Here is an 18,953-nt window from a genome sequence, read left to right as displayed (position 1 = left end):
TCTCGCTGGCAGCTCCGGGATTCTTGGGGCTTGAACGGTCCAGGAAGATCTTGGAGCTGGTAGCCAGAGCGAGTGGGGTGCGCTTTATAGTGCACGGTAAGCGGAGTGTGAAAGGTTTTGTGGCACCGCTGCCCAAAAAAAGGACGCGGTGGTCATAATAAAATCGGGGCCGAATCGGACTTACGCCGAACTATTAAAAGATGTCAGAACCACTGTGGGAGAGTGTGAGGACATCAGGGTGACAAAGGTGAGGCAGACCAAAGAAGGTCTAGCCTTGTTCCTTAATGGTGGAATGAAGATGGCCGAAAGGGTCATGGTGCGTGCCGGCGTCCCTGCGGCCGTGAAGACGGTTGCAAAGGGAGGAATTCGGACCCGTACCATTTTCCTGATGGGAATGGATGAGCTCACCTCTGAAAACGAGGTGAGGAGTGCAATTGAACGCGTTGCCGGGAGAAAGGTCGACCTTGACATAAAGTCGCTTCGGCCTGCCGGTGGCAGAAATAAAACTGCCACCGTCGAGGTCGAGGAGATTGTTGCACTGAGACTTCTCAGGGCAGGCAGTGTTAAGGTGCGCTGGATCTCGTGCAGCGTGCGCGAAAGGCTGGAGCTAAAACGTTGTTTTAGGTGTCAGCAGCATGGTCACCTCCTGCGTAAGTGTAAAGAAGCAGAGAGTGGAGATGTGTGTCGGCGATGGTCTAACAGGCCACAAGCGCCAGGATTGTAAGCAAGAGGGTGAGAAGTGTGTTGACTGTGGGGCGAATGGACACAGAGGGGGAAGCTCCCGCTGTGAAGTGTTCAGGCGTCTCCTTAAGGAAAAGAGGGAGAAGGTAGAGGGACCAAAACGCTAACATGGCGTGTGGACCCAATACCAAGAGTGCGAGGTTTCTTCAGACTAACTTGGGTAGGGCGAGGTTGGCTCACGATCTCGCCCTGGAGGCCGCCACGAGGAGGAATATCGACGTCCTCATCGTGTCGGAGCCAAATCTCAGGGTGGTCCGAGAGAAAGGTTGGCACGCGGACGAAGCGGGTGACGTCGCGGTGTATATTCGGAATCGTAAGTTGCGAATCTATGCCATTGACGCACATGATGGTTACGTAACCATAAGAATGGAAAGAATGAATGTAATCTGTTGCTATATTTCCCCAAATATAGCAATGGATGCGTACGAGGCAAGGCTAGATGAGATAATGAATGAGGGCAGACGTTTGGGCGAAGAGTTCTTGGTGCTTGGGGATTTCAACGCGAAATCTTCGGAGTGGGGATCCCCAGTCACTGACGCTCGAGGAAGAATGCTAACGGATTGGGTGTCGGCTTTGGACCTGGTTGTACTCAACACAGGTCTCGAGCCGACATTTGTGCGTGGGAATTCAGAATCGTACATTAACGTTACCTGCTCGTCAACGCGGCTGGCTACGCGAGTGAGAGAGTGGATGGTTCTACCGGATTATGCGGGGACGCACCACCGCTACATCTACTTCGAGGTGGGTGGCGCGGGGTCTGGCTTCCCCGTGTATACCGGGGGAAATGTGCAGATGAACTGGGATGCATTTGAACAATTGGTTGAATGGGGTGTAGAAAGAGATCGTGGGTCGGACACCTATAAAGTGGAAGATCTCGATCGAGTAGTGAATGAAGCAATGAAAGGAAGCCGGCCTCTTGGGACTAGTACGGGTCACACTAGGCCGGCCCCGTACTGGTGGACGGAAGAGATAAAAAGTGAGCGTGATAGATGCCTGCGTTTACGAAGGCAGATACAGCGAATGAGGAGGGGAAGAAGGGGTGAAGATCTGATTAGAAATTTGGAAGAGTTGCACATCGATTGCAGGAGACAACTGACCCGCATGATACGCAGGGAGAAGAGAAGATCCTGGATGGATCTGTGTGAACGGATAGACGGCGATATCTTTGGACAAGGATACAAAATAGCAATGAGGCACTTTCCAATGAGGATGAATGACCGGGGTCTTGTACTGGCAACAGAAAAGACTCAGGCCATTATCCTGAAGGGGCCGAGGAAGAGAGAAGGTGTATGGTTCGAATATGAGGGAGTAAGGATTGTACCCAGCAGGTGCGTAAAGTACCTGGGTATAACCTTACATGAGAATGGGGGCTTTGATGAGCACCTCAGGAGTGTGACACGGAGGGCAGCTGAGAGAGCGGCTGTGTTGGGGAGGATTATGCCCAACATCGGCGGACCTAGTTCCGAAAGAAGAAGGGTCCTGGCCGGGGTTGTTCAGTCGATCGTCCTCTACGCGGCACCGGTGTGGTATAAAGCAGCAGAGGTTTCGTGTTACAGAAATCTTCTGATGCGAACGGATCGGGTTTGCTTGATCCGTACGGCATGCGCATACCGCACCGCACCTACTGCTGCTCTCTATGTTATTACTGCTGTGGTGCCCACACATTTGCTAGCGGGTGAGAGACATAGGTTGTATGTGCGTGGAAACGTGGATGACAGAGTAAGGAGTGAGGAAAGGGCCACTACTATCGAGAAGTGGCAGAGAGAGTGGGAAGGAGTGGAGGATGTGGCACAGTGGACGAAGTCGCTGATCCCGAATATCCAACGGTGGGTGGAATGTGGGCATCGGCGTGGGGGATACTTCCTTACGCAGGTGCTCACAGGCCATGGATGTTTCCGGACCTACCTGAAGAGGTTCGGGAAAGCGGCTGACGATCGGTGTTTATATTGCCGTGAGGTGGACACTGTGACGCATACTCTATTTCATTGTCCTAGATGGGTAGCGGAAAGAACGAGGATGAATGCGGGATTTGGCAGAATGATACTAGGTGTGAATGAAATGGTAGATGAAATGATGACGAGCGTTACAGGGTGGAGAACGGGTGACGGTTTTGTTCGCGCGGTTCTCGCCGCTAAGGAGAGAGAGGAGAGGGTGTTAGTTGCTTAGTCGTCGTTGGTTGGCAAGGATTGAGAGGAAGGACAAGATAGAGGGGGCGACTCTAGGGGGTATTGAGTGAAAGGGAGAGAGTTGACGGCGCAGGTCACCAGACGTATATCTTCACAGACAGTTCCAGGTGGCCTGTGAAGTCCCTGCAGTGTTTAGTCCACGCGACACGGCCTATGGCTAGGATTGAGGCAGGATGATGCTTGCCCCCATTCTTGCTCAAACTAGTCTTAGGTGTCACCCTGGGGTGGAGGACAGCCAAAACCTGGGGGTGATTTAAAGCAGGTAAAAAAAAAGGACCGGAACCGGTCACAGCACCTGTCTCAAGAAGTACAAAAATTTTACAGAGACTGCGTCGACTACTGTAATAGTATTTACGCCCGATTTCATAATGGCAACCTAAAGTACACTTTAACTAATGTTCACTTTACACTAAAGTGCACTTTAGTGTTGCACCCGGTTTCATAATACCTACGCTCTTTTCATTAGTAAAAGTAAACTTTAATGTTTAATTTGGTAGGTTGGTAATCGTGTTTATGTCAATTTTGCCGGGTTTTTGTCGAAATCGAAATAACGTCGTATATCTTCGTCGTATCTTAAATTGTTTGTAAAAGTTGTTAATTGTTTATAAAGTTAAAGTTAGTTGTTAATTGTTTGTAAAGTTAGGTATTAAAAGTTAGTTGTTATTTGTTTGTAAAGTTAGGTGTTAAAAGTTAGTTGATAATCATGTCTGCAGCGAAAAGAAGTCGTTCTGTGAATTTCACGAAAGAGGAGGAACTTTTACTCATTGAGGAAGTCTCTAAATATAAATCAATCATAGAGTGTAAAACAACAAATAAACTAAATTGGAATGAGAAGGTTAGTTTTTATTATATATATTTTTGTTTATATATGAAAAATAAAAATTACATTTGCAGGAAAATGCTTGGAAAAAAATTGTGGCTAATTTTAACGCAAAAAACTTTCATGCCGGGACACTGGATCAAGTACGGGCCAAATATGATAACATAAAGAGCAAAGCAAGAAAGGAAGTTGCCAACTTAAGGTGCTACCAAGGGGGGACTGGTAGCGGCCCATGCTCCAGTTTTAATTTAGACATCAGTACAGATACTGTACTGGATTTGATGAATTTAAAGACAGTAATGGGTTTGAATGCAGAATTTGATTCTGATTCTATTGAAATCAATAAAGTACTAAGTTTAAACAGGTTTTTTTATAACATAATTATTAATTTCAATTGTTTTAGGATATACAAAATGATGTTGGAGAATTATTTGAAATGGATGTCAATAACGTATGCATATTTATATAAAGGTTGTATACATCTTGTCTAACACATTTTTTTTTAGATTTTAATTGTTGAAGAATCATCAACAACATCAAAAGATGAATTTGAACATAGTGATAACAATACAGACTCCAAAATTTCTTTAGAAGTAGTTGAACAGGTAGTAAAGATGTAATAAAAATGTACAGTTGTAATTAAATAATTCTTGTTTTTAGGATTCACCCAGAAAAAACTGGAACAAGTATGTTCCGGAAAAATTAAAAAAAACAGCCCATCAAAAGCTGAGGCCTAAAGTTTTAAATCCTGCCATTGAGGCAAAGAAAAAATATTATGAACACAAGCTGGAAGTATCAATTGAAGAAAATCAAAGGCAAAAGGAAAAGGAAGAGAGGGAAAAGGCTAAACATGATAGAGATATAAGGGAATAGGATTTAAAAATTAAAATATTAGAAATGGAATTAAAATTAAAACAAAAAATTTTGGCTCAACAAAATTTACAATAAATATAGTGTACAAAAAGTGTTGTGTTTTAATGTCCCTTATATTCCACAAGTAAATTGAAACTATTCAAAACATTTAAGAACACAGTACAGAAATTGCTGAATTAATAAATATGTACAAAAATTATAAATATGTAAATTACTAAAATTAACCATCATATCTTATAAAATTTATTCTTGACAAAAGTAAAAATAGAACTAATACATTTATACATAATAACATAAATAGCTACAATTATAAAAATGTAAATCACTGAAATTGAGCATCATAATATCGTATAAAATTTCTTGACAAAGGTGAAAGTAAAAATAACATAATGCATTTATACATAATGTATAGGTACAATTATTAAAATATCAATTATTGAAATAAATATAAAATTTATCTCAACAAAGGTGAAAATAAAACTAATACATTTAAACATAATAATATATACCTACAATAATAAAAATATAAATTACTAAAATTTGAGCCTCATAATATCCTATAAAGTTTATCTCAATAAAAATGAAAATAAAAATAAATCTAATACATTTATACATAAAAATATAGGTACAATTATACAAGTGTAAATTTACTGAAATTGAGAATCATCTTATAAAATTTATCTTAAAAAAGGTAAAACTAAAAATTAATGTAATACATTTATACACAATAATATAGTACTTAAGTATAAAACTAATTTAAATTTTATAATTTTAAATCTATAAATCTGCAAAATGCTGTCTAATAAATAATTCACGATAATGTCTTCCATTATCTAAATTTCCCTGAAACTGAGGCAAATTATCTTCTTGTTGATCTAGATTAAGATCTACAGGAAACAAGTCTCCATTTTCTATGGCTATGTTATGCAGTACTGCTGTAGCTACTATTACATTCATAGTTACATCCAAATTCAGTCTCATTCCGTTTCTTAAAATTGGAAACCGTCTTTTCCATAGCCCATATTGCCTTTCCACAACATTCCTAGTTCTTATGAGAGATTCATTGTAAAGATTTTCTGCTTCTGTTCTAGCATCATGTAGCTGGGTCATTAAATATGATTTTAAACCATAACCACTATCACCAACTAGTACAAATCTACCAAAGTTTCCAGCTTCAAATCTTTGTTTTATGCCACTATTGTTAAATATTGTTTGATCGTGCATAGAACCAGGCCATCGTGCAACAATATTTCTGATTTTTAAAGTAGAGTCACTGATTGTTTGGACATTTAACGCAAAAAATCCTTTTCATGAGCGATATATTTCTGCATCTACACCTCCAGGAGAATCGATTCGTATTAAAGTGCAATCAATTGCACCTATGCATCTTGGAAATCGTGCAATGGCATAAAACTCTTCTGCAGCTTGGACCATTTCATCATTTGTTTCATACATTTTAATGTACTGTCTGCTTAATGATGCAATTGCTGCAGAAACTCTTTTGATAATTCTGGACGCTGTTGCCCTTGATATACCCATGTAGTCAGCTACTGATACTTGCATGCTTCCAGAAGCAAAAAATCTTAAGGTCAATAATAATTGTTGGAGTGGTGTAACAGCTCCTTCCCTAAAAATATGTTTTCATTAATATATTTCTCTATACACATTTTAATATTGTTGGTTTTACTTTTTAATGATTTTTGTATCCACCAATGTTAATGTGATCATAAATTTTATTATATCTTAATGGTATTACTTACCTATTTGTTGGAAGTTTTATTAAAGGTTCGATTTGTTCCAGTAAGGACATAACTGTTTCTTTTGTCAATCTAAATCTTTCATAGAAACTTACATCATCATATTGGTTTATATAATTTATTCTTTCCCCATAAACTTTAGGGCGGCGGACATATATAAATTCATCTTCAGAAGAATCTGAACTTGTAGTAGAAAAATTCATTTTAAATTTGAAAAAAAAAATAAAAATGTAAACAAACTTGAAACAAGACCAAGACGATATAAGAATTTTGAGGTTAAACTGTCTATTGGTTTAGTAAAACTGGACTTTAAGGAGTTAATTGACAGATTTCTACCATTTAACTTAATGTGAACTTTAAAGTAAGGTTACAGTATTATGAAATTGAAATTTACACTTTAAAGTGGACTTTAATTTAAAGTTTACTTTAAATTGATTATGAAATCGGGCGTTAAACAGACAATTATTGTTGGGATAACCGCAATAATCGTTTACCAAGCCATTAGAAAAAGTATAAATTATTGAACCGGTATATAGCAAATATTTCAAATATTGTGTATGGCATGTCATAGTACTATACACGTTGAATTTGGTATTTTTGGGGTGAAAAGAATCATATCAATAGTAGAGTGATGTGCATTAACTTTATTTTAAATAAACAAACTTCGATTTTTTGATGATGTGAAAGTGATGATGATCTTTTTTAATAACTGATTTGAGGTCTTGCAGGTGAACTTGTCTTCTGATATTTCAGGAGATGTCTTGAAGAGCGAATTTTCATAAACGCACAGATTTTGGCCTTCTCTTTTGTGTGGTAGTATTTTCCAGTTGCCTAAGTAATTAGTTTTGTAGTATAACTCTCCATTGGAGCTATATTTTAGTTGTCTTATATCTCTCTCCTCCTCAGTCCTAATCATTTTTGGGATGTGGTGACACCATCAGGCCTTTACAGTTTTTCGACGATTTCCCTCCATCCTTCCCTGTCCTGGGCTAGTTGTTTGGCTTCATGTAACCCTTGGTTAATCAATATTTTTGTTTGATCTACCCAACGGCTTTGAGATCTTTCCGTAGGTCTCTTACGTTACTGCGATGATCAATCCAGGATATTCTTAACATGCGGAGGTATACCCACATTTCAAAAGCGTCTAGAGTATTTTTATCCGCTTCCTTTAAGGTCCACGTTTCGGATGCATATGTGGCTATGAGAAAAATGAGTGCCCTTACGAGCCTTAGTTTTGTGTGTATTATTATGCTAGAATTTTTTCAAATTGTTACCAGTTTCATCATAGCTACTCTAGCAATATTCAACCTTCTACGTATCTCTCTGTTACACCGTATCTATCATTTGTTATTAGGGACACCAGGTATATGAAACTATTTACTACTTCAAAGTCCCCAATTTCTTTAATGCGTTGAAGATTATTCTGAGCTCTGTCTACTATCATGATCTTTGTCTTATTCCTTTTTAGCTTTAGTCCATATGTTTTGCTTTTCTCCTCCGGCCGTCTCATTATGTCTTTCATTTCGTCTTGATTTGCATTATTAAAGTGTCATCAGCATATCTCAAATTATTGATTTTTTGACCTCCTACTGATATTCCATCTTTCCATCCATCTAGTACCTTTCGCATAATGTGTTCCCTGTAGATATTAAATAGAGTTGACGAGATTATGCACTCCTGCTTGACACCTGCTTCTGTTCTGAAATGATCGGAATGGTTGTTGTTTATTTTTACTGTGTTATTATTATGTTCATATAGACTTCTAATTAGTTGAATTAAATGGTGGGGTGTTCCCATTTCCGCTAGTATGGACCATAGCAGCTGCCATTTGACTTTATCGCAGGCCTTTATGTAATCCACAAAGCACATAAGGATAGAAGTATTCAATTCACGAGTTTTTTCGATTAGCTGTCTGACATTAAGGATGTGTTCTCTTGTGCCTTTTCCTGGGACAAATCCCGCTTGTTCTTCTCATACTTGAGGCAATAGAAAAGATGAAAGTGGATGCGCCAGGAGATTTTCTACTTTTTAACTTTTTGATTGCGTTTTCTACCTCTGACTTTAAAATGTTTGGTTCTCTCTCTGCAGTGAACTCGTCGTGATTTGCAGTCTGGGGATCATCTGCGTATAGACTTTAACAATATTTTCTCCATACCTCCGCAATCCCTTTCTCGTCATTTATAATATGTTGGTTTTGATCCATTATTTTTTGTGTGATTGGTTTAAATTCCCTGGATAGATATCAAACTTTGTTATATAGCTCATGGGATTCATACCGGTTTGCATGTCTCTCTAGTTCTTCGCATTCTTCATTTATATATTTATTTTTATCATCCGTACATGCTCTTTTAATTTCTCTATTTAACCTTGCTAATTCGTTTTATTTACAACTCTGGCTTTTTCTCCAGGTCTTATTCAACGAAAGTTACTGCCAATAGCGTACTTTTTAAAGAACGTAACAACTAAGTTTTTAATATTACACGTATGTGTCGGCAACTGACTGATTTCTATCATCGCACCATTCCTTATATAGTCTGTATATGTAATTTTTTGTTATGACTGTTGTCAACGTATACCCTGCTAGTAGATGCTCTACAATAGTGTAAAGAAACTTTAGGAGTCTCTTACAACAATTCTTTAACATTCTTTTCTTTGCAAATTAAACTCATTTTTCTGGGAGTAATCTTGGTTTTTGCTTGTTGAATGTTGGAGTCTTGTAGACTTTCACCAGAAGTATCAATTTCATGAGTGGCTGGCTCCCTTGGGACCCATTGTTTCATTTTGTTTTTTCCTAAATTTAATGTGTTCAAAAACATAATTCGGCATACCTTGAGGTAATTTCCATCTTTAAAACCCAAAAAGTAGTTGTAAGGACTCTTCTTTTTGGATCTTTTGTCCGCATTTTGAGTATATTTTCGGCGCCTTCGCACTGCTCTTGCTCGAACAAGATTTTTAACATACTTACTTACTTAATCAGTAGACGCATTTGTACCTTTCGGTGTTAAGCCGTTTAAAATACAATTCATTAAATTACAATATTTGACCGTCTTCTGAGGTGTCCTAGCTCTTAACGAACTTTCTCCATTCCTTCCTATTGGATGCCATCTGTGTTGCTTCCTGATAAGTCTTACCCTTACTCTGCAGTATCTGCGAATTATTTTAACATAATTTCTTTTATGTTTCCATGACGTTAATATCCAAAATTTGTAGTCTATTATCCTGCGTAATTAAAGAACATCAAAATGAGTGTTCTTTTAAACATTTCGGCGTTATATTATGGCTACATCACTCCTTTACAGACGGCTTCTCTTTTAACAATATGTGTCAGTACACCATTTTCTCTCTTATATCCTAGATAAGATTTGCCTTTTAATCTCTTGAGCGCATTTTTCTTCTTTCTTTTTGATTTTAGCTTTTTGGGTTGTCTTTCTGTGATCCTTGTGGCAGCCAATGTGTTAAGCAATAATGAGACGAAAGATACCTAACCATAGTAGTGAACTTCTTTACGTACCTGTTTTTGGATTTTTCGTTTTAAATTTAATTTTCATTAGGAACAAAAGTTTGGAAGTAATTTTGCCGGTCTTCCCTAAGTGAATTGTGTACAATTGTTTTAGTTATTGTCTTGAAAACACTCATTCATTTTTCACTGGTAAATAGCTTCTTTGAGAAAATTTGAGGTTAGCAATTTGATGCATTTGTAGAAATTAGGGAAGTTAGGAATCGATACGCACATTGGATATTTTCCTAGATTGTAAAACCATTCATAGCGATACAAAATAGTTGAAAATCTGAATTACCAGAAATTTGCACATTGGAGGTATTTCATTCCTAATGACGATATCGACACCCCCATCGAATAAGGTTGTAACTCATTTTTAGAGATTTTACAGGAGCGACAAAAAACTAAAACATGAATATTTAAAAATTTGTAGTGAAACGAGTAAACTCTTTTACACTAATGCGATACGATATTTATAATATAATAAGGGATTACGTTGAGATGTATGTTTTGTATTTTTATTAACTATTGAAAATCTTGAGTTTGATTGAGGTACAACATTGACATTAAACATGACCCTTCGTAGAAATAACTCGTAACTCGTTTAACAACCATTTTACACTCTCCGTGTTTTTTCGTTTTACCATTAAAAGGTTGTATGTCATAAGTTATTGGCAATGTAAATAAGAGAAAATTGGTTTTTATGTTATATTTAAATAAAATAAATCTCAACTCGTAGTTTTCGCGTGTATGTATGTATGTGTATGTATGTATGTATGTATGTATGTATGTATGTGTGTGTATATAAAAAATAAAACAGAAATATAATTCTAATTATTTTGATTGCTACAAAATGTATGTATGTCAGTATACTAGTTTTCTTAAAATCATACACTTTAGGTATGAAAATAATTGTTTTATTAATAAAAAGTAGGCTTTTGTGCATATTAATAATAATATTCAGTTATGATTAAATATTTACTCTACAAGTACATATTTGCTTTAAAAACGTCCAAACTGTTAATTTTTTTGGATAAATTATTATTATTAAGAATTTTTACCTTGTATTAAACACAGAAAATCGTTATGATTTGACTTTTTTGACAGAAACAAGACCATAAACCATTTAATATGTATTGTAAAAACATATTTGCTTTAAAATGTCCAAACCAATCAATTTTGAATAAATTATTAGTAAGAATATTAACCTAGTATTAAATAACGTCGTTATTATTTGCCTTGTTTACGAGGGAAACAAGTCCATAAACATAATACAAAACAAAGGACAATGAAGGGAAAAAACACACACAGTGGCGTTCTAAGATTTATTATTATTTAAATCATCAAGCTGCAATAAAAGAAATGCATTAGTATCAATTTTGAATCATAAGCAAATAAACTAATCTTTAATGTCCATATAATCACTACCGGCTCTTCGATATAAATAATCGGTAATGTATAAATCTTCCAATATATTGGGCGGATATAGGAGCCGCTCCTTTTTGTCCAAATAGAACTCCCAAGGGGCGACTTCTAAAATGGGAAGGTAGTCGCATTTGTAAGAACCGTTTTATTGCTTCTAAACTGAGTAAAATAAAAAATTATTGTACACCTCTGAAGTTGTTTATTGTGTATTGACATAGTTAACACTTTCACTGCCATGAGAAGCATAACGTGATGCACGGGTAATATGACTTTACAGCCACGAGAATCAAATATCGATTCTCACGCATCACAAATTATAAAAGCTGCGAGAAGCAGTTTTGGTCTCTCATATCAATGTATCGTTAATGCAGTTTAAAAATAGACGGCTGTAAGCAACAGAAACTCTATTTGGCCTCTGAAATATGTTAACCAATGTTTGATTCTCACAGCCTGAAAAGTGGGTTACTGATAAAAACTGTATACTCAAGTCAACTATTATTTATTTATTTTTTAACGAAAATTATCATTTTCATACATTTTTATTTTAATAAGAAATTAACAAAATCTTTATTTATTAATAAAAATTGCAAAATTTTAAAAGTTACGTTTATTTTGTACATTTGTGTATTTCAAAAAAACAACTCAAACAATAATGCTTATTACATTGTGTACAAAGATATCTTAACTGAGGAGTTTTCAATTGAGCGTTTTTTCGTCCAGTTTTAGCAATATTTTCATAACAAACAACACACCTTCGACGATTACTGGAACCTACGTCTTCCAACAAATGACTGTCGTTAGGATTAGGGTTTTGTTGAATGGACTTTACTAGGCTTACTACAAGGTTCTCTTTGAATTTTGTTATAGTCATTTTTTCATTTGAAACTTCTTGGTGTAATATATACGAATTTACTAACGTAGTACCCACAAGCAGTTCAATTGCTAACTTTCTATACCACTTTACTCCCTTTCTCAATGAGGTGGTGTATGTTTTCATTTGGTCAGACATATCGATGTATATTTTATGTTTATTGTAGTCAGTTACAACTTTTGGCTTTTGGCTGTCTTCTGTGAGTTCGGCAGTGTGTTTTGTACTTAGAGTATAAACATCGCGTTTGTCTTTCCATTTTTGAATCACCACTCCTGTATTACTTTCAGCTGCAACTGTTTGTCCTTTTTGCAATTTTGTATCAATTATATGTTTGGGATTTAATTTTCGGTTGATTCTCAGAGTTCCAACTAAATGAGTGTTTCTGTTCTGTAATTTATGGGCTAGAGAAATACTGGTGTAATAATTATCTGTATAAATTGTACGTCCCTTATCCAGTAGGTTATTAGACAAAGTCAGTACTACATTTTCAGAGGACGATTGATTTGGTAGTTTATCCTTGCCACAATAAATTTGGAAGTTATAGGTGTATCCTTTTTCAATGCATAATTTGTACAGTTTTATACCAAATTTATGTCTTTTATTACTAATATATTGCCGAAAACTCAACCGTCCTCTAAATGGTATTAATGATTCGTCTATACATATATTCTCTTTGGGAACAACATGTTTTTGAAAATTTTTTATCAACAGGTTTGTCAAAGGAGAAATTTTTTGTAATCTATCTATCATCTGTTATTATTTCGTTGTTATGAAAATGCCATGTCTTGAGTAATAATTGGAAACGGTTGCGAGGCATCAAATTTTTCATTTTAATATCGTACAGACTACTTTTAGACCAATAACTTTCAATTGTAGGAAAACGACATAAGCCCATCCAAATCAAGATCCCAATAAAACATTTTATTTCCTCAACATTTGTATCACGCCATTCAGAAATTCTGGCATGGGGTAATTTTACAGTACTTTTTAGCTGATTTGTATACCTGTTTGTTTCCGTCACCATTAATTCCAATACCTCGTCAGTAAGAAATAACTCATAAAAATTTAAAGGACCTTTATCAAAATATTCACCGTGTAGTTCTGCTTTTACACCAACATCTATTTCAGTGAAATCAAATAATTTCATATACTGTCCACTCACGTCTTTCCACGATAAATTCGCACTATTATCAATGTGTTCACGTTCTTTATCCTCATCTTCACTTTCTTCTAAATTATTTTCAATAACATTATTTATTGTTTCCATTACACTATCAGATATATTTCTTGATGTGCCAGAAGTACTTGGTTGATTTATTAATTTTACTTTTTTTTAATTGGTTCATTATCTAAAGAACTATCAGAATTACTAGGGAGAAACTCATCATCAGAATCTTCAAATGGTTCATTATCTTCATCTGAAAGATATTCCTGCCACAGACGATTTAATTTTTCTTGTTCTTTTTCGTAATTCATTTTCACAGTATAAAGATTTACACAAAATACTCAGAGAAATCGACTAACACCTACGTGCTAACGCTTGGAAATGAATAATATCCATTTATAGCGAAATTTGCGAAAATGCATTTTTGCAAGAAATGACTCATCTTGTGGGAATGGGCATAAAATTGTAATAACCGATATCAGATAACAAGACAGCGTGAATTATATGGACTTGTTTTTGTGTGAATCGGCATATGATGCACACGGCTGTAATAAACGATATCAGCCAACAAGGCCGCGTGAATCATATGGTGATTCTCATCTCTAACAAACGCAAAGTAACGTTTTTTTGAAAAGAAACGTGTAAATATATGCTTAGTTTTTAATTGTGTGTGTATATAGAGGGGAAAATATTTACGGCCAGAAGCTTTTTCTCACTATGGTGGCAGTGTAAGTGTTAACTTCCATTTCTGAAACAAAAAAAATGTGTTAAGAAAAGTAGTATAAATATATACAAAGTCCCAACGTGTTTTAATTATCATTCAACAAATTGTAACGAGTGGTTTTGAATACTTCAATTTACAGTAAGTGCAATTAGTTTATACATATATTTTATGTAGTAGTATATTTATTAATATAAAGTTTTATCTAGTATTTATTTTTCTTTATTGTTTCGTATTTGTAAATTTGTGTCAGTGTCGTTTCATTTTTATTTTAAGTTAAATGAGAGAATTTTTAAGATTTCTAGTATTGTATTTTCTGTTGATTTCCGACATTTTCAAAGTTCCTTTTCAATAATGTTTCGCATTTGTATTTACTGAAAAATTTGTATCAGTGTTGTTTGATTTTTATTTTATGTTACATTTCAGATTCTTTAAGCTTTCTAATGTTACATGAATTTGTATTTTCTATTGTTTTCAGTCATTTATAAAATCTGTTTTATTACAGAAATACAGTCTTTAGTTTAATTCTTATAAGATTGTTCCTTTGTTATTTTTAAATACAAGTAGTACAAACATTTTAGATTCTTTTCAACAATTCTTTTAATAATAATAATAATATTAATACTATTTAGTCTTAGTTAAATTTTAAACTAGTAAATTATTTTTAATTATAAAATATGGATCTTTTAGCAATCAATGCCAGCTGCTCCGTAAGCAGAAAAACAGCTATTAGACTATAAGATCTTTCACAAGGAGAAACGTTTAAAATCCTAAATTGCAAAATAGTGCAAATTCGATTTGGTCAAACGGTGTTGATAGAATTACAAGAAAACGTAATATTTCTCCCGAAATATACAACAGAACACATACAACCTCATTTATTAGAATTAAGTAGCGGTAACTACGGAATTTCCTTTAAGGGACTGAAACCGGCAACTTCTAACCACCTTCAAACCCTCACCTATTTTTGAATTTAAGAAATTGTAAGGTAAGCAAATTTTATTTTTTGTTGTTTTCTATAATAATTATAATAATTATTGCTAATATGTCGATGGAACAAGTTGCTAGAACAAGTGATAACATGTTAAAAAGTGTAGATGAGGCTTTTAAAATTTTAAAAGATACGTGGCGTAACGCAAAAGCTGAAAAATGGATTAAAATTATAACAAACAATATAACAGTTTGTAACACACTCATTAAAAAATTAGTTATATCCGTCAGTATACGAAAAAAGGTATTAAACAAAATTGCACAAATGGAGAGAATACGAACTATATTGAAAACAATGTTACAAAACAAAAATAAAGAAAATAATACTAAATCGACTTTAGAAGTAAAGTGGGAAAATTTAGCATCAATTTTTCAAGGTCGCATACACACAGGAATAATTATTAATTTAATTCATAAAGATGTAAAAAAATTCTTCGAAGATGCTTTTCTTATTTTTAAACAAAAAATGATACAATTTGTAATAAATTTAAATTCTACTAAAGTAACACTAATACTATTACACAAGTAATATTACACAATACTATTATCGGCACAAGTATTAGTAGTACTAATACTTGTGCCGAATTTATTTAAAAAAAAAACAGGACGAAGGAGTGACATCACTTAAATATTTTCATACACGCACTGAAGTAATCGATAGGACTACTGACTTTAAGGAGTGGTTTATCAATTATATTGAGGAATCTCTTTTAAACAAACTAGAAAATTTTCAAGAAAAAGATAGTGGTTACAGTCTTAGTAATATAATATATCTTGAAATTAATGTAAACAAATATGAAATAGGTAAAGGACCGTCTTCGTTTATTCCACTTTCTACAGAAATTTTAAATAAGTATGTAAATGGAAAACCAGACAAAATGATATGTGTATTCACACACATATCATTTTGTTTGGTTTTCCATTTACATACTTAATTATCTAACTTTGTCCATACAGTTCACAACAACATAGTATCCAATTTATTCTTGCTGCTGTACATTACTCAACCAATATTTTACATTTCCTCTTTCCTATATTAATACTCTCATTCATTCTTTCTCAACTCCATTTATATTCATGTGAAGTAACACTACCAAAACTACAATAGAATCATAGTTAGAATATCATATTCTGTTATCATATTATCTCATAAAATTTTAATTACTAATTAAAAAATTTTGAAACTCTCAGAGATTTACACACCAGTTCTCTTACTGTTGTTAGGAACCACCATTACCCAAATTTAAAAATAAAAAAAAATTTTTACTTTAATTTCATTGGATTCCAACTTAATCTTTTTATTTATATACGTATTTTTATGTCATTCTTACACTATTATGTGGATAGTACCACATCAATTTCTTTCATTTTCTACATCAATTTTCATACCACTTATGATGTCATAGATTCAACCTCAAAAATTCATTCCACTAATTTAATAACTCACTTGTTGTTTTTTTCAATAATAAAGATTTGCAGATTTAAGAAAAAAAATTTTATCATTTATTAAATAACAATTTATTGGATTGGTGTGTCGGGTATGCGGTCTGTTATTTAAAAAAAAAACTACCATTAATAAAACAGTTAACACCTTCTGTGACCAGTTTATTTCAACAATTTACTAACATTAAAATTGTCAAATATAATTTATAAGAAAACAGACAACTGTTTTCTAAATTAAAATACAAGACACCAACTGCAAATAAAACTAATGTTATCTACAAACTGCCTTGTTTGGACTGCCAGAGCTGTTATGTTGGCCAAACTTCTCAATGGCTAAAACAAAGGGTCACACAACACAAAAGTGACTGCACAAAGAAGAATACATGTGCGGCAGTTAACCATTACTTAAAAACTCGGCATCAATTTGACTACTCAAATGTCAGGGTTCTACAGCAAGAGAACAATTACAAAAAAAAAATTGTTTTTAGAAATATGACATATTAATAAAGAAAAGTATGCAGTAAATTATAAGGCAGACACAAGACAGTTGAGCAATATCTACTGTAATATTCTTAGTATGTTCAAATAACTTTTGTCTACAATTATATTTTAAATCACCCTGTATATTTTAATGTGTAATTTTATTGTGTTTTAATTGTTTCGTAGTTGTTTTTTTTTTGCTAAAAAATTTAATTACTAGTGACTAGGTGCTTAAACCAATATTGTCAGTACTGTTTTGAATATATTATGTACAACATTTTTAACTCTAAATCTGTAAGTAAATCATTGTTTATTTTCACCTGATATTTATATACATTTTAACCATATTTCAGTTATCTCCTGATGAAGCTGAGAAAAAATCAGCGAAATATAGAGTAATAAAAGAAAAAAAAATAGTTTTTTTTTAAAGAACTAACTTTTTTCTTTGTCCTAAAATCCGTTGTGAGTTAATATCGAAAATCTCGAGTCGTATTGAAATTCTTGAAGTAGTTGGTCAAATCAAAATTTAAGGTTGAATATTATAATTGCCATATATCCTATAGGCGCGCGTATTGTACTCTATGGGCTGACACAGTCAAAGCGATACAAAGGCGATGGTGACACAAAACCGACACTAAGACGAAAGCAGTGGGGACAACAGCAATGTCTGCTACGCGCATGATCCGTAACCATGACAACGACAATGGGAGTATGCACGTTGCAGACATTGTTTCTGTCGTTACTGGTTTCGCCTTGGTGTTGGAGTCGCCTTCGTGCCGCCGTCGCCTTCGTATCCCTTTGACTGTCTTAGTCTTATTATCAATTAATCCTCTTCTAAAATCCGTTGCAATATTACCGAGGATCTTGAAAACTATCAATCACATGGAGAAGTATCGAAAGAATCGAGTATATTAAAGTTATCACATAGGCGGGCGTATGCGTCCGCTATCAGTTACGATATACTAGAACTGTCGCAGAAGAGTGTCGCATTTACTATTGTGCATCATAGTAGATGTGAATTTTGGGATATTGTCAGAGGTTGATTTGTGAAAGTTAAATTGTTCTTACTTACTAATATCAATTGCAGTAAGTATAAGGCGCTACCCTAGCCAATGTTATAACATGTAATTATATATTGTTTTTTTTTATCACAAGATCAAGAATTTTAGTTTTAGCGTTTGAATAGTGATCAAAATGATGATGGGTTACAGGATATAATAATCGAAAGAATGTTAAAATCTAATCAAGGTGAGAATACTTTAGCATTAGAAGTTGAGACAGCCAGGTGGTCAAGACGTCCTACTAGGACCAAGCTGACATCACATGAAATCATTAACTTTCCAGAGATAACTGAAAGGGACCTAAAATTTTTTTTCGGGAACCTATCATTTAGGTCAAGCGATTTGCTATTTGGCTGAGCTGATGGATGATAATAACATCAATTTGAAGTATATTACAATGAAACCAAATATTATTAAAGTACTGAGAAGATCCAGGGATATAAGCAGTAAGACCTATAAATGCTACATTGAGAATAAACCTGATTCAATTGGATATGGTGGTATTTTGCGCCAAGCATGTGACTGTGCAAATGGGTTACGCACTGTAGGTTCTTGTTCTCATATAGCCGCAGTCATATATTATCTCAGTAATTCAAGATATAAATCGAGAATCATAAGACCAGCAAAAGTTCTCAGAAATTTTTACATCTGATGTTGAATCAGTCATAGATGAGAATAGTGATGAGGACTAAAAGGTAATTGAATGTTTAAACTGTTAATTTAAATAACCTATTTTATAACAATTCATAATAAAAAATATTTTTGTAACCAAATATTTTATATAATATATTATGTCCTCGATTATATCCAAATGCATTTATAAAACAATTTTTACAATGTTAAAAAAAAATAATAATATTCTTGTCCTACCGAGGTGATCCTAGATATATATCACACTATGCAATTAACGAGTCAAAAATA

At 34.1% G+C, this 18,953-nt stretch overlaps 2 protein-coding genes across 2 annotated transcripts; both read left to right on the top strand.

Moving 5' to 3' along the window:
- Positions 1-849: 849 nt before the first annotated feature.
- LOC140450819 (uncharacterized) lies at positions 850-2,907 on the top strand. Its single transcript, XM_072544493.1, has one exon. It carries the CDS (start codon positions 850-852, stop codon positions 2,905-2,907), a length of 2,058 nt encoding a protein of 685 aa, XP_072400594.1.
- A 1,113-nt stretch (positions 2,908-4,020) lies between these two features.
- On the top strand, positions 4,021-4,620 carry LOC140450818 (uncharacterized). The gene is made up of 4 exons (XM_072544492.1): positions 4,021-4,094; positions 4,151-4,198; positions 4,254-4,352; positions 4,408-4,620. The coding sequence occupies exons 1-4, from the start codon at positions 4,029-4,031 to the stop codon at positions 4,618-4,620; spliced, it is 426 nt and encodes a 141-aa protein (XP_072400593.1). The 5' UTR covers positions 4,021-4,028.
- Positions 4,621-18,953: the final 14,333 nt, after the last annotated feature.

The sequence above is a fragment of the Diabrotica undecimpunctata genome, chromosome 9 (genome assembly GCF_040954645.1).
Source record: "Diabrotica undecimpunctata isolate CICGRU chromosome 9, icDiaUnde3, whole genome shotgun sequence".
Taxonomy (NCBI): domain Eukaryota; kingdom Metazoa; phylum Arthropoda; class Insecta; order Coleoptera; family Chrysomelidae; genus Diabrotica; species Diabrotica undecimpunctata.
Note: the sequence above shows the minus strand (reverse complement) of the source record. Positions and strands in the feature narration are given on the sequence as shown.